This window comes from Athene cunicularia (genome assembly GCF_003259725.1).
Source record: "Athene cunicularia isolate RWA chromosome 2 unlocalized genomic scaffold, athCun1 chr2_part1, whole genome shotgun sequence".
Taxonomy (NCBI): Eukaryota; Metazoa; Chordata; class Aves; order Strigiformes; family Strigidae; genus Athene; species Athene cunicularia.
Genome location: NW_020799095.1, coordinates 22,373,456 through 22,390,512, shown reverse-complemented (window position 1 = coordinate 22,390,512; position 17,057 = coordinate 22,373,456). Strand labels below are relative to the sequence as shown.

Genomic DNA, 17,057 nt, shown 5'->3' with positions numbered 1-17,057 from the left:
GGAAAGAAAATTTGCAAGGGCTGGGACTCGAATCAAAATAACAAGTACTTTAATTAGAAGTGTATGAACAAAGTAAAGGAAGCAAACTACCAGAGGGGAACTGATAGAAAAACAAAAGAAAAACTTCAAAGATTGAGAATTAAGACAATTGGTTATTATTTTATGGCTGAAGGCAGAGATATAACAGTAATGAGCCAGAAGTCAGAGAAATACTAAGTAGCACTCCAGCCTAATGACATGCATGGGAATAGCAGAATGAAACTAAGTAATAATGGAAGGCAAAGAAATAAGGCCAAGAACCTTGTACCTTCTCTGCATTCAGTAGAGCCATGTCACAATTAAAATACTTACTTTAAATATTCTCAGTTCTCCTTTACCACTGGATTAGAGCAATGAGTTGACTTTAAATTTTTTTCATAATTTTACATGCAACATTTTTGTAAGGAACAAGACTAGTAGTTTTTAGGATTTTTTTTTTTTTTTTTAACCACTGTTCTTCCTCAGATTATAGTTCTGGAGAAAAAAAAATGCCCCAAAATATGTCTTGTTATGTTTTACTATGTTGTTAAACAACAGACATCATAAAGCAATCTAAGAACACTGAAATGAATGAGCTATGAGATTTGCTTTATACCTTAGGACAGCACAAGCTTGAAGGTGCACAATGGCTGCCAGAAATGACAAAACAGCAAAGTACACAGACATTAAATGATACTGCAAACAAAAAGCTTTATGTAAATGCAAAGGATTGAATATGTACACTTTGTACACAATTTGCATACCTCTGACATATGACATGCTAATCAAGGTTTGCACAAATGCCTTTTTTAAAAAAAAAAGTTTTTATATAGCACCTAGCACTGGATATTTAAGCACTGGCAAAGGCCTGACTCACTACTGCGTCACTGCTCTTTTAAGCATAAAAGACAAGAAATCCAACAGCAGCAGCTACTCTAGGCAGAAATAATTAGGAGTGGGTTGTGTTATGCTGTACATAGATGTGGTTTTTGCAGCACTGTGTTGGTGCCTCTTAAGGCAACAGCACAGAATTTGATACCAAGTCATTATTCTGTTGAACACACAAGTGCTAAAAACTAGTTTCAAAGCAACTATCTATTCGTACTCAAGGATAGTGTTACATTACCCCAGAAGGGTGATTCAAAGCACTAAGGGTAGATTTTTAAGGCTCCTGATAGTGAGAGAAGAGGGTCATTTACACATATAATCCATAAAATTTACACGAATTGGCTAATGAATAATAAATTACTATGTGTGAACTCCACCTAGTTGGAGCTTCAACATTCTTATGCTTTTGAGATTCAGAGGATGGAGTTTAAGGACAGGTCCTTAACTGAGCAGGACTCACTTATAACACTGGTTGTAGCAATTACAGTATTTGCCAAAAAATTGAAGTCTTGAGTTCTTCTTTATTCTGAGAAATTTCAAATTTGTGTTTCTCAGCATAACCACCAACCAACAGAACCATGGAGGTGAAAACATATTCCAATACAGCATGTTGAAGCTAAGGCTTTTGGAGACAGAAATACAAGCTAAGGACACCTGAGAAGAATGGGAGGAGAAAGGCATAGGTACTCAGCTGAAAGTAAGAGACCTGGTTTCAAGGCCAATAGTGTGAGGAAAACTTTGCAGGTGCAAGCATTTAGTAGGTTTTTATGGATGTGTGAATGCACAAAACTTCTCAGTCTCTTTCTTGGACTTCTTTGCAGAAGTTTTACCTGAGGCAGAAAAGATGTTCCAAGCTCTATCACCAGATAGCAGGGATAAAACCCTGACTCTGTGACTCAGTGGAGTTGGGATTTCACTTCCACATCCCTACTTCAACATTGTCTCAAGAAAGACTACATTTCAATTATAATCTCCAAAACTATGATTTAGTATCACATTCTACATTAGGACTTCAAATGCTCTCAAGGGGATCCACATCAGTGTAGCAGAAGTAGCATGACACACAAATTATCTATATAGGAGATGGCAGCATACAATACAACATATTCTTCAATGTTGATTATTCTTGCCAAAAGATATTCACAGTAGCCATTGCAGAGCTGTGATAAAAATAAAAAACATTTTAACATCTTAAAGGAACCAAGTAATTATAGCAACCATAGAATAGTTTCTGTACCCTACAAGTAGGCTGCTTCTAATCAAGGAAAATTTATAGAAGAGGTTCTGTATGTAAGGGGAACCAGATCTGGCAAAATATTCTCAGTCCTCCCTTACACAGTTGTGGCTGCATATTCTGATGAAGTTCATATCATAGCACCTCTCTAAATTAATTTATAAACAAGTTAGAATGAAAGAATATATGAGGTTGTAATTTGGCCAGAAGTCCCCTCTTTTGCAAATTTTGACTGAGAACAGATAGAAATGGCATTATATGATTTCTCCTGCAAATCCATTTGCTGTCCTGTGGTGTTGGAGCAGGAGGTATCTTGGGTTCCTTAAAACATTATTTTATTGCACTTGTTAAAATCTGCTTTTATATGTTACGCTATTGCACTGGTTTTGGAGAAAGCACACAGCAGACATACTTTAAAACTACTATTTGTGATATATCTGAGATAAGAAAATAGCATAAATATTGCACAGACGAATGTGTCATGTATTTATTACTTATGTCTACTCTTACATTTTTAGACAGATGTCATTTTAAAAATGAGTAAAGGAAGTTTAACTCTTTTCTGAACTTCTAACAGTTTGTTTCAACTTCTGACTGTGTGAGTCTGACCCCAGGAATTCTGCTCTCCGTTGTCAACACAACTGTTCTGGTTGTATTCGAATGCTTTGACTAGCTCTCACGGCAGTACATATTTCTACACACAGACCAACAGGGAACAATTGGCATCTGCCATAAGATTTATTTTTTGTCCAAGTTTCAGCAGGCAAGCCAAGGATAAACTGTAAATCATTTTACACAGACTAATATCTTAACTCTTTGGCAGAGAAAGCTGTTACATCTGATAGAGTGTCAGGATTCCCATCAGAAGAGAACCTTATCTCGCACCAAAGGAACATAACATTTTCTTAAAGCCCCATTAACCTCATGTGAGTCCACTCACCTCTTGTCCCAAGACCATAAAAATAAGACTGATGATTGTCACAGCAAGGATTTTACCATGATATCAGTTGGGTTACACATCCTAACATTATTTAGTGATAAAGGCCCAGTGACCAAAAAAGGAAAAGCAAAACTTCAGACAGCATAAATGTTTTGGGTAACTGTGAGGTGAAAAGCGTTCACAGATTAGTTATCACACAGTATTAGCTGATAATTCACCCAAAAGATCGAGAGACCCATTGAGGACCATAGGATTTTGTGAATTGCAATGACTCACAAGTGCTTTATCAATGTGATTGAACTATTATTGTCAATTGAGTTGCAGTTTATTCAGTACCTTAGAAGAAACACAAGCTTTAAATCTACCTTGTCAGTATTTTACCATACCAAGTCTAAAATATTATTCTGTTATTCAGTTATAATAACTAGGATAAGTTAATAACAGGATTTCCTTTCTCAAAGCATACGCCCATTCTATTTTTAGTGAAAACCCGAGTCCGGTGCTGTTTTTTCAGAACACTATCAAGATATTTGGTAAATTTTTAGGCTATGTGAAATAATTTTTTATTAACATTATATTGTTATCTCTATTTTTCTTCAGTGACAAGATAGGCCTGTACTGACAAATTAATCTGAAACATGAGGAACTATGAATCAAACCCCAAATCCTTGAAGAGAACTCTTAGAAGTCATGCAGCTATTGGAATAATAAAAAAATGCAGAGTTGTTACATAAAGAATAGAATCTGATGTGCAGGCTTTTAGCATGATGATAACTGCAGCAACATGAAGGTTGAAAGTTTCATTTCAGGATCTTGAACAAATAGTAAGAATTTTAAAATTCTCCTAAATGGAGCAAGAATTATGTTCATATTGAAATAAAACAAGAGCATAATTTCATACACTTTTTGCATTTTAAAGTGAAGAGTCAGTTATACTACAATATTAGTTACTATCTTAATGAAACAGAATTAATGAATGAAACAAATTAAACTTCACATTTCCTTTAGACATTTGAGCACAAAATATTCTGACATTTAAAAAGGTAAATCTGATTTTGCTCTGAAATGGGAATCCAGTGGAAAATAGATCAATCAGGGAAGGTAAGTTCCTCCCCACAATTTTGTATATCTTGATGGAACAAAGGCTAAGGATTTTTTTTTTTACTAGCACTAGTGACAAAGTATGAAGGCCTCAATTTGCATCTCAATGCCAGGCTTCACTTTGTAGAATAGACAGTTGGACCAAATATTTCAAACTTTCTTCTTGTAAACTAATTATATTGAACCATTAAGAGAGAGATTAAGCTGGTTTTCAAAAAAAACCCAACTAAACTACTGTTCAGAATATAGCCAGTGAATGCAGTGATTGAAGTAAATGAGGTGAAAATTCCTTAATCTACATGTATATATTGTTGGAACAAGGTCACAGTACTCAAGAGAAAAAAACAACACAGCCATTTCCCCCCCAAATCCTCCCAAGCTACCTAAAATTAACAAGATGTTGGTTTTTCCTTCAGTAATAGGACTGAATTCAAACATAGAAGTAAGTTCAGCTCGAATGGAATAGACTTTCTTGCATTTGCTCACTTGCTTACTTATGTGTACACCACAGACATATAAAATATGTATCTTATTCAGTGTGGTAGTCCTTATAAATCTGGGGTAAAAAGACACGTTTTGAACTCACTCATATTTACTAAAAAAAACCTCCAGCAAAAAACCCATCACACCCTTTGCAACAGTCAGTCTCATGGCTGGGCAGAAATCACAGTGCTGATGCTCCTTTTGCAAAGTCTGCCTCACTGAGGGATATACAAAACACCACTATCTTTCTGCAAATACAAATAGTTTAAAGAAGAATTGTTATTGTGTGTTCATTTTTATACTTGAGGTAGACCGATAGGCCTGAAGATTGTCACCTTGTACTTTCTTATTGGCAGCCAGAATATGGCCCATAAATAGTAGTTTCATCAAAAGATTCAGAAATGTTCACTTCCCTGTCCAGAAAAGTTGCTTATTAATGCAAATAGCTATGTTCCTTCACAGCATGTGTTTGACCCTAGGTAAAAAAAAAAAAAAACCAAAAAAACCCAAAAAAACCCCAACAAAAACCCAACTAAACCCACAAGTTTATTTCAAATAGGCCAATTGGCAGTTTAGTATTTTCAGCCATTATCAACTTTTGACTAAAAATTGACCTGAAAACTCAAAATCTTTGCTTCTCAGTTAGACCCAGAAAATATTTTTTCCATGTTTATTAGAAATGGGCACCTCACTATGAAATGGCTGCCTTACCATCAACACAGCTACCACCTTTCTATAAATAACAAAGCCTGATGATTATCACTTACTCTTTGTATGAGTCATATTTAAGAGTGCCCTGAGGTGCTTCTCAGGTAGTCTCTTTGAATCATGAATCAGAAAGGAAAAAAAGCAGCCTCTGAAATATCACCATGCCCAGATCCCAGATGCCTAGAACATATCATTGTCTATTTATAGTTTTAAGCTGTCAGGCAGTTTCACATAATGGAAGTCAATGGTCATAGAGGTTTTTCTGCTTCAGCTGTATTTGTAAAATTAAGAGAACCTGATAATGGGAAAGCTCCATTCGTATCTGTGCCAAAGACACACAAATCAGAACAGGAAAGGTCAAACCTCCTTATTTCAAAATCAACTGAAAATCCATAGTCTGAGCATAAATGGGGTATAAGAGCCAGGAGGCTTCTCATGGCAAAAGCCCAGGATAGACAGACACCAGCTAATCTTGCAGACCTGAAGAGCATTTGTACCATCAGTCATTGCTGCACAGCACACTCTCAGAGCCTCACATGCTGTGGGTTTTAACCTATTACTTTATATCTCATTAACAGATTCAGCTTCCCATCTCATCCATGTTTTATTTATTTTCCAGCCAGGGCTGCAGTAAAGTTCTTACTCACCTCAGCAGGACCACAAGAAGTTTCCTTCCTTCTGGACAGAGGAGAGAAGACAGAGCTAGACAGGCAGCAATTATCTGACAAGAGGTTGACATGTTCACCACTCTTGCATAAAACATTGAGCAGTACTTTTCAGGTCTATGTCAGCTTTCTAAATTTATTTTCATACTAACTGCTTAGCAGTTTAGGTATTTATCAGCAAGGGCAAATGTCTTCGTTTTTTCAGGGTATGAAAGTATTCAAAAATAAACAAAGCCCTGGCAAGTCTTTATCCTTCCTTTGACCATCCTTCTGCTCTCCTTTTCATGCAAGTCCTTCTCTCTTCAAAGAGGTCAGTTGTTCCTCTTCTTGGTCTAACTCCTCTCAGACAATCTCTTTCCCCATGAAGAATGGAAATGCTACCTAAGTCCTTCACCCCTAAATGGAAGGGGGTCTCTACATTAATTCAATTAATTCAATTCCTTGGCACATCACTGCTTGATAGGCTTAAGTGCCTTCATCTGGCCTCCCAGGCCCTGCACTATTTCTGTGGGCTGCCTTGGAGCGACCCACCCCTTTCACACATCACTTTAAGCATCTGTTCTGTCATTGGCAGAGTTTTCTGATTGTTTCCTGCTTTCTTTTCTAGAGATAATTATTCCTGATTTTTTTTTCTTCAGTTTTTTAGACCTTCACAGAATCGTCTAGGTTGGAAAAGACCTCGAAGATGATCCAGTCCAAACACTAACCTAACACTAACAATTCCCAAATACACATCCCTAAGCACTAAGTCGACCTGACTCTTAAACCCCTCCAGGGATGGGGACTCCACCACCTCCCTGGGCAGCCCATTCCAACCCCTAACAACCCCTTCTGGAAAGAAATGCTTCCTAATATCCAGTCTGAACCTTCCCTGGCGCAACTTGAGGCCATTCCCTCTTGTCCTGTCGCTTATTACTTCAGTAAAGAGGCTCATCCCCAGCTCTCTGCACCCTCCTTTCAGGCAACTGTAGAGGGCGATGAGGTCTCCCCTCAGCCTCCTCTTCTCCAGACTAAACACCCCCAGTTCCCTCAGCCGCTCCCCGTATGACCTGTGCTCCAGACCCTGCACCAGCTTCGTTGCCCTTCTCTGGACACGCTCGAGTCATTCAATGTCCTTTTTGTAGTGAGGGGCCCAAAACTGAACACAGGAATCGAGGGGCGGCCTCACCAGTGCCGAGTACAGGGGTCAGATCCCTTCCCTGTCCCTGCTGGCCACGCTATTGCTGACACAAGCCAGGACACCATTCTCTCTAGTCACTCTTCCAGAGAGGTGAGGGATAACATTTCTCTGAAGTGACTGCTTCCCAGAAAGTCTTGGTCCTGCTAAGACCCATCTCAGAATTACAAGCCCCAGAAGCCAACTGGGGGGTGTGGGGGGGATATAGCACCCTATATAGCACCCTCAACCACTAATAATTGCTGAATAGCTAGAGTCTCAGCAAACAAATGTTAGCCTAGAGATAAAAAAAAAGTTTTCTCCCTCTCATAATATTTATATCAAACCCACACATTCTTTGACTATATTACTTGTTACACTGATATTTTGAAACATGTTGAAGTCTGTGACTTTATTTACCTTAAATAATGTTGGATATTAGCTAATTGTTGTTGTTATTTACCTGCAATAGTACAGAGTTGATAAGAGTGAGGAAATGTCATCTGCTTCAGAAACCAAGTGCTTCCTAGCTTGTCAAAGTCCTAAGCACATCAGCACATAACTTGATCTAGCATGCACATATACGTACACACCAATAAGCCTAAATCACAAGGTCTAACTCCCTAGCTTTAAATAATCATGATGATATGCATACAAATATCTTGTAAGTACTGGAAACAGTAATTCTGTATTTGTCTCTGCAAGAAATTACGGCTTCCACCTTCTTTTAACAGGAATTCATGTGAAGTGAGAGAGGTGCTAATCAATTTCAGAAGTTAAGGTTTCTTCCTGAGACATCACGTTCTTTCCTCAGCACATTGCCCAGCTGCAACGCTCTAGTAGGGACATGAAAAATTTGCAAATCCAGCGTCAGATATAATTCCTACATATTTCTAATCTCCATTTATATTGTAAATGTCATTAATGAGGCCTTAAAGAATGCTTCATTGTAAACAATGGAAGGTTTACAGGTACTACTCTTCAGTCAATGTAAGAACAGTGCATCTATTTCAGCTGTATGAAGATACGTGCATATATTATTTCATTTCATACACCAATGTACAATTTCATGATGTAAATCCTGTGCATACTGAAGTGAAAAAAAAGGACTCTCCTCTGAAGTTCTCTTTCATTAAATTAAACATTTTCTTTTCATATTATGTTTTATGTACTCTAAGATTTTCTCTTCATCAATACTTTCAGCCTGAGCATGGTTTCAAATTATTAGAGGCCATTATAAAAAAACCCTCAACAAACCAAGATTAATAGAAAGATAGACTGTCACTGCTATAATAAGTGCCAATACAGTAAAATGGCTGCTCCAATATATTTTTCTACAGTGAGAAATTGATATACTGACCGAGAGATCTGATTTAGCTTTTATAAGTCTAGTCAGAATTGAACGTAATTATGATTACATTAACGCATCTATCCCTCTTTATATGAAAGTGTTGTGAACAATTCGCTGTCACAGATTGGCACATTTAAAATTGCATACATTATTAAATAATAGCTTATGTATAATTTTATTTGTTTTCAGAGTTACAACGTTCATGAGATAATCATAGAGAGCACATTATGTACTATCGTTAAACACATTTTTGCCACAAAAAGTTGAGAGCATTGGTAGAAAATTCTATGGCAAGTTACGTGAAAATATTTATCACCTATAACCATAATTTCATAAAATCAATGTACACTTTATGTAATACTATGTCAGCAAGTTCCTTCTTTTTGCAAATATCTTTTGCTCTATATTTATGTATGTTTGGAGTTAAGAAGTGCATCAAATGCTTCTGTGTGTGTTTGCAATGCACCGGAAAAATATTAGTTTACTCCTACAGTAACTGTAATTATCAACACCACTGGACCCAAGAATGGGGAATTACAAGATGTTAATTTTAGCAAATAATTGCCCTCATATTTTCCTACCTAATGCTGAACATAACATTAATTGGTATTTACCTCCTAATGTTTACAGAACACAGACTGTATATTTCAAAGACATAATCCTTACCAACTATATACTGACTTTTATTTCAGTGTCTATTATATAAATTAGGACTCTGTTGAATTCTTAACTGAGGAACAAATGATAGTAACTTTATTTAAATACATGCACAGTACCGTGCACTACAGAATGATGATGTGCTATTTTTTAATGGATGAATGAATCAATAGAAAAATAGATTTAATAAAACATTAACATTTTAAAGTCTAGATAAAAATGGGAAATCATGCATTTCAAGCAACATTTTACTTTTTTTCCCGTTTGTTTATTGTTGAAATCTCTGAGAATTTAAGTCATGCAGAGCTGAGAAGCAGCTCATTCTGAACAAAGAACAACGTTAAGACTGCACAAAAAGTTTTGATTGAGACTGTTTATATGCAGGACTGAAAAAAGTTGCCATTCTTGGACTTCCCTTCAACATTAGACAGTGCTGTGCAAACCTCAGACAAATCCCTGTATTATGATTTCTAAGCTGTTAGGAAGTCTCTCAGAGGGCTAAGAAAGTAAAAACCTGAGCAACTGTCTCCCCAAAATTTATGATAAGGAATATTTTGATTCCAGACAGCAGACTACAAAAGGGGAATAGATAACAGTTTATCCTTCCCTTAAGAGATTAATTTAAGGAATGAGTAAATTACGGATGGTATAAATTTATAAATAATAATGACAACAAAATTAGATATGTTTAATTTTCCAATATTTAAAGTACTCATCTGTGTCTAAATGTTTAGAATATGTGTCTATGTATACCAGCTTATGAAATAAATGAAAAGTGAGTATTTACTTGCAATTAATTTAATGTTTTTTCCTACCCCAACATTTGTCTGGACATTGCCATCGTAATCAAAAGAACTGTAAATTTTCAGAAGTGAGTCTACTCCAGTGAGCTTGATTAATTATGCATTAACCCATTTCTCTGAAGCATCCTTCACTAAATCTTTGGTGGGAAATGCACTTTATTAGGCATGAGCTTTGGTTTTTTGTGTGCCTATGCACTATGCTATCAGTCAATATGCAGAATAATTTGTTTGTTTGCCACGTGACAGAGATATATTGCTCATTAAAATTACTGTTTCAACAAACACTGATCGCTAGTTTTGCAAGTATTATTATCTTCACTCTTAGCATGATCTCCTTAGCCTTATAGCTTTTGCTCAAACTTGCACTGACTTTCAACCTTACAAAAACTTACAGAAGAGTAATCATGATCATTTCAATACTGCACACATTGTTAGATGTTTTCAGCAGGTACAATTACTCACATACATAGGAGTTATCAGATCAAGATATAAGATTTTAATGGTCAGCTGAATAAAAATATTCTCAGGGTAGAAAGAAATTACAAACTAAAGTACAGGTTAATGAGACCTGTAATGATCTCTACTCTGAAACAGGTCTAATTGGCTATTGATGTGAAGATGTTGGATTCAAGAAATACTATTGAACCTATGGCATATGATCATTGTAGTAGAAAAAGTTGAAATGGAAAAGAGAGAAAATCATATTGCCCATGGCATTCTCTTCCCATATTCCATGGCAGAATTAGCCCATAGATTAGTAATTGGTAACGCATGCAACAAAAAAATATGCTGTATCACTTTATGTAAACATCTGCTTTCATCATGCAAAATGCCTACAAAACTGTGACAATATTTTTTTCTAGTAGCATAGTTTTACATTAGCTCAGTTATGGAAACTGTTAAACCAAAATCCATGATTTTGCAAGAAGATATTCTAAAATTCTCGAAAGATTTCCAGCATAAATATTCCAAAGCCTAACACAGCTAATTAGTTTTCTAAAAACTAAACTACACAGGCTTATTCCTTGCTGTGGTTCCTTGTTCTTTTGATGATAGAAGAGAAAAGACCAGTTTTTGGAGGAGGTCCCATCAACATGGGGGCTTGGTTCTTGTGAGTAATTTTTATCTGGGGGAAGAAAGAAGAAAAACAATTATCCCTTGAGCTAGTTCAGTTCCAAGTATCTGTGATGCCTGAAATATCTTTCTATGCAACTTTCAAACCTTCTTCATTTAATCCAAGATGAAATGAAAATACCTGTATTTGTAATGAATGACATTACAAATGCAGTAAACCAATCTATGTGTAATCACTGTTTCCACAAATACTTTAAATTATACACACAATCAATATACACGCAATCAATATTAAAAATCATGCAATAAAATACATGCCAATATGTGATCTTACTTTCTGAGTGTGGGATTTATTGCTTTCTGTTGAGTATTTTACATATCTACAAGATGAATAAGAATTTAAAAGTTTGAAAGGACATACATGCTGACAGAGCAAGCTCTTGCCTATTATTAAGATATAAGTTATGTCTTTGTATGCTTTATTTATACATCTAATCAAGCTGCACTTCTCTTTTAGCACAGGAGACTGCTTAATTTCAAAATAACCATTAAGAACAGAAGTAAAAAGTTAATACACAAAAAAGGTCAAAAAAGATGAACTATCATTCTAATTTGTTAATTGTTAATAGAATAGACTCAAATATTGAAGACTATTTAAAACACTTTGTAAGACTGCTCTAAAGCCACCCGTTTTGATTTCTTTGATATAAAACTACGAATCACCTTAAATGAGACAACCTTAAAGTAGATTATGTCTGCAATTTTCTCTAATTCAAGTCTAAATTAGAGAAGACATTTTATGAATGTATGCTATGCTCAAAGCTAATTGAAAGCAATTATCAAAGTGGCATTTTGTCTGTGACTTTAAGATACATTGTAAGATAATAAATGATTCTCATTATGTAATAAAAAGGTCACATCTTGCCTTTGGGCTAGTGACGCTAAGAGTTTTTCAAAAGCAATCCGAGACATTTTCTTTAGTGAACTACGACTAATACAAGAACCATCACTTATTAAATATCAGTTGTCACCTGCATAGTACCCACATCAGAGATGGGTATTCCTTTCAAAAAGAAACACCACCTCATTAAAAACTGGAAAAATATATCTCTTGAAGTGCATACCTGACATTTTCAAGTTAAAATGAATATCCTTCACTTGTCATTCACTAATAGTAATGAAACAAAAAATGTATGTCACATGCAGACGCTCATTAAAATATAGATCAGGACATTTCTTGGGGTGGAAATTTACTTTACAATATAAGGAGACAGAAACATAAAAATCTCAACAGAATGAGTGGGTTGGTTTAACTCTATTAGAGCCTTTACTTTACTCTCCAAATGCTCATTTCCACGCCACCTTAGTTCATTAGTCCCAGATTTCACACACACCTCTTTTGTCAACATTGTTCACTAGTATCAAATTTAGCATACAGGGCTTTTTTGGTAACGTAGATTAATTTCACACAGATAATAATAACTCTTGCTTTCAAAGACTGGCATCAACATATTTTCTCACAAGAAATACTGCTTCAGGCATCACTTTTGAAGCCAAATCTGTAGTTGGGGTAAATTGGCGCTATTCCATTGATGTCACTTTATACCAGCTGATGATCTGGCCCTGGAAAATCGCCTCAAGGATTTCTGTAACTTTCACATACTTCATAAGACATATTTTGGGTCTCGGGAACAGTGATGACATCAACCTGATCCTGAAGATCAATACATGAAGTAATCTGCAGCTGCTGTGATTTTTCGAGTCATAAGGGTTCAGCTTATTGCAAGATTTAGCCATGATGTGGCAGCAGGAACGGCCTCAGAGTTTCCTTTCAGAGGTAAATCATAGTAATTCCATTTTACAGTGAATAAAAGAGCAAAGCTCAATAGATGGCTTTAGTATGAAGAGGTGAGGTAATCCTAAAACCCCATGCATATTGCATGTTGGATTGGGGCTGTTCAATGATGCTGAAGATGAATGTAATTACATATTGAGAAAATGTTTATAATTTGTAATGTTCTTTTTTGGCTTGAGCCATCTGTTTCAGAGACCATGACCTCTTCAGTATGTTATATCCTATCAGCTGAGACCAGCTAAGATGCCTGAACATGATTAACCACTCATGTGCATGGGGATGGAGTCCTATATGCATTTCTGCAAGACATATTTTCAACTGTTATAAACTGGCACAATTCCAGGGGTGTAAAATATATTTTACATTCTGAAAATACAAAAATAAAGTGTAAACCTAAAGTTTTGTGGGGGTTTTTTTGTGTTTTTTTTTTTTTACTTAAGTGTGGTAACGTATGTTAACATTGCATTGGCTAACAATAACAACTGATTCCTACTGAAAAAGAAAAGATTAAAAAAATCTTATCTTTGGGTGACAAAAAGAGATCAGTGTGTTTGTAGCACATGCTAGACCATTGCACTACCTTGCCTGAAATAAGCTAATTTTGTCTTTTTCAAGACTCTCAGGCACTTCATTTCTGCTCTGGACTCTCACTTCTGCTTCTGTTTTCATAGTGGCAGCACTGCCAGAGTTGGTGCCGTGAGTCTGGGTGACAAGTGATAGTACACACTTTGAGATGGGAAGCAGCACTAAGGGTCTCAGAAAGAGAAACAGCGTCATAGGGCAAAGCAGGACTGAACATTGAAAGTGCTGTATGGGAGACTGAAATGGACCAACCCCCCCCCCCCCTCCAATCTTTAATTACAAGCAAGCAAGATTTAGGTTAGTTAAAAATAAAGAAATCATTACTTATAGCTGTATATAAGTTCTGTGTGTGTGCACATGAAATGTCTAAAGACTAACTTTTACCATTTAGTTTCTCTTTCATTCAGCAAGCAACCTCATGTCTTTTTAAGTAGAAGCACAATTATAAAAGCTTTAAATAAGACCTTTTTGTTTTGTTTTATTTTTTTTCTAGGTGAATCTGTGATTTACACAAACACACACACAAGAGAAAAATAGATTGCTCAGACAAAAATCCCAAGAGCTCAAACCCTAACCTAAGATATTTTTAGGAACTGATGATACCCTGACAAACATACTCATACAAATTACTATGGAAGTCTGGAAAATAATTTTGAAATCACTTCCTCAGTTTTATTGAAAATATATAATAACTTACAGAAAATATGGAGGACATTTTAAATACAAATTAGGGGAGCACCTGAAGTGCTGCAGGAGAAGAAAACTTCTATTTGGTATATTTGGCACAAACTTACATTTAAACAGAGGCAAAATGAGGAAATAACAAAATTTCATTTACAGGGAAAGTAAACAGCCACATGAATTGCTAAGATATCGTGGAATTTTATTGTAAGCCTCATGCACAACATTATAGGCTAAACTCAAACTGCTGAGGCCAATGGCAAAACTCTCATTCACTAACTGAAGCCAAGAGTTTATCCTGTGAGGTCATGATCACACAAATTTAAAGAGCCTGTATATCTAGGAAACAGGTTTAGCAGAAAAATACTGCATTTGCAGTTTCAACATCACCTTTCCAGTATTAGAAAGTGTGTCCCATGATGTATTCAAGGAAAGGAACACCAGATCTAATTAAAAAAGAACATAATTCTTAAAAGAAGAGATGGTAATTGCTCCTCATTTGTTGATAGCAAATTTTTCGATAAAGGAAGATTTATTTGTGATACTAAAGATAATTATAAATGCATAAACCAGACATTTATCTGTTTCAGGAGCAGATCAGAGTGTCAAAATATGCCTTGAAGCCACATTGATACAATGGATCCACTAAATGAAATGCAGTGAGCATCAGTAATTTTAGTGTGACAACTATATCTTTTAGGTCAATCAGTTTTGCTTTTATGTTCCTTTTTCTACAGTATGTGCTGGTTACCTATGTGTTCTTGACTTCAGAGAATGCCTAAATGTTTACTATTAACACAGACATGATACCAACTACAATGCTAAATGACAATGGAAAACTGAAAACACATATTCATTTCTGCTTATAATATTTCAATTAATGTTAAAGAAAGAACCCCTGTATTTTAAGGACAGAGGGAAAAAAACGACAGAAAAAAATTATCTATTAGTTTACAGTCACTTTGTTCCATGCTATCAGCAGGGTGTGGATGCTGGTAGTTCTGAGGGTATGAGGGTTTTCCCCCAGTCTTAGTGACCCATATGCTGCTCCCATTACAGGAAATGGAGGGATGCAACACCTCTGTATCACAGGAGTACCAAATACTTTCATCTTCCCATAGGTGATCAAGAGCTGTACTAGGTATCATGACATGAGTAAGACCTATAGAATGTAGGCAGTGCTAAACCAAATTAACCTGTGACTTGCATTACATGGCACTTTGGTCAAAATCTCTTCAGATCCAGACCAGTTGTTTTAAACATAGCATTATGCAATGCACCTTTTAAATAGATTTCTTAACAATATTATTGTGCAAAGTGCAATCAAATCTAATCAGTTTGGCATTAATTAAGCTCTAATAATATACTCTAGTCTCTCTCCTAAGTAGTGTGATCCGTTTCCCCTTCACACAGGTAGATTGGAAAACATTATGGTGTCATCATAATTTTTAAACATACTGAGAAAATGACAGAGCTGCAAAATTAAAATAAATGATTAATGGCATTTTTTTCATGTTTTGTACTAATAGGTATCACTGAGGTTTTAAATTAATAGAGCTGTCAAGCTCAGGGTTGTTACAGATCCAGTGCAGAACTAAAATGGAAATTATGTATTCCACAGACACCTAAAGATGACACTTTGGAATATTTTAAATTTTAATTAGTAGGTGCAATTGTTTTTTCCCCCTCCTCCCTAAAACCACTGCAAATTAATTGGCAATTAGTCACAACTAATTCTTTTCTTAACAATCTGAACTGGAAAGAAAGGTGCATTACATGCTAGAGTATTTGTCTGGGGTGCAGAAAGCACACATGCAGTAAATTGCTTTGTCAATTACAAAAACTACTTTTGTGAAATTAAGAAAAAAATATGCATAGGTAAACAAAACTAATTAATGTGCAGTGTACCTGCGAGCACAAAAAATAATGCCCAGCTGCAAAATAAGGTGTTAGAAACTCAATAAATCACTTTGGCCCTGAAAGACAAATATGTGCACGTTGTTGCTCAAAAGGGCAAAAAATTTAGCATTTTACCATAACACCAAAACTTTTTCTAGGGATTGACCTCCATTTATGGGTTAACTATGTAATAATTGTCTAATATTCTATTAAAATCAGTCATTATATTTAGGACCCAGTTCCTCTTTGCTCTAAGGAATCAGACACAAAAGTTTAAATTCTCCCATTATAAACAACTGATAAAATATTACTACATGCAGTGACATGGAAAGATGGTATTTTACAGAGGCTAAACTACAGCTGCAGATTCTTCATGTGATCTATGGGTGTTGGAGCCAATGAATCTCCATGAAAGCAAATCTGTGACTCTCTTTTTTTTCACCTAGCCCTGGCATACAGTGATTATTAGTAACAGCTGTTTGTTTGGTTGGTTTTAGTTTTTGTTTCTCTCTGGATTTAACTACAAAGGTAAGACTTCACTAGTACTTCTCATCACAACCCTAGGAACTAAAGGAAAGGCTTAGAGAGGAACCACTCATTCATAACTTAATTTTAAGATGCATTGGAATGATAATATTTTGAAATATTATTTCTGAGTTTCATTATCAAATGGCTTACTACAAGTATTCTTATCAGTAAATAATTCTAAAGAAACTATGTGTTTCCCATGTCTATGAAACTGTACTTCTGGCAATCAATTAGGTGGGCTCTGACTATGGATTTTCTTTTTTGTTCCTTCATTTAGGCAATATTCTTGCATCTTCTATAGACATTTATGTCTTCTACTTTTAATCCAATGTTGCTAGCAGTCTGACACTCTTACAGATATGATGCCAACCAAGTCAGGAAGAGATGAAAGAACTGTAATCCCAGTTATTTCTAATTAAGATGGAATATTCTTA

General features: G+C 35.6%; 1 protein-coding gene across 7 annotated transcripts in view; it reads right to left on the bottom strand.

Moving 5' to 3' along the window:
• Positions 1-8,341: 8,341 nt before the first annotated feature.
• DGKB (diacylglycerol kinase beta) overlaps positions 8,342-17,057 on the bottom strand; it is a 358,512-nt gene continuing 349,796 nt past the window's right edge. For all 7 annotated transcript variants that reach the window (XM_026843216.1, XM_026843218.1, XM_026843219.1 and 4 more), the window contains one exon: positions 8,342-11,130. In XM_026843216.1, the coding sequence (XP_026699017.1) occupies positions 11,023-11,130 (108 nt within the window). In that variant the 3' untranslated portion in view covers positions 8,342-11,022. The remainder of the gene's footprint in view (positions 11,131-17,057) is intronic.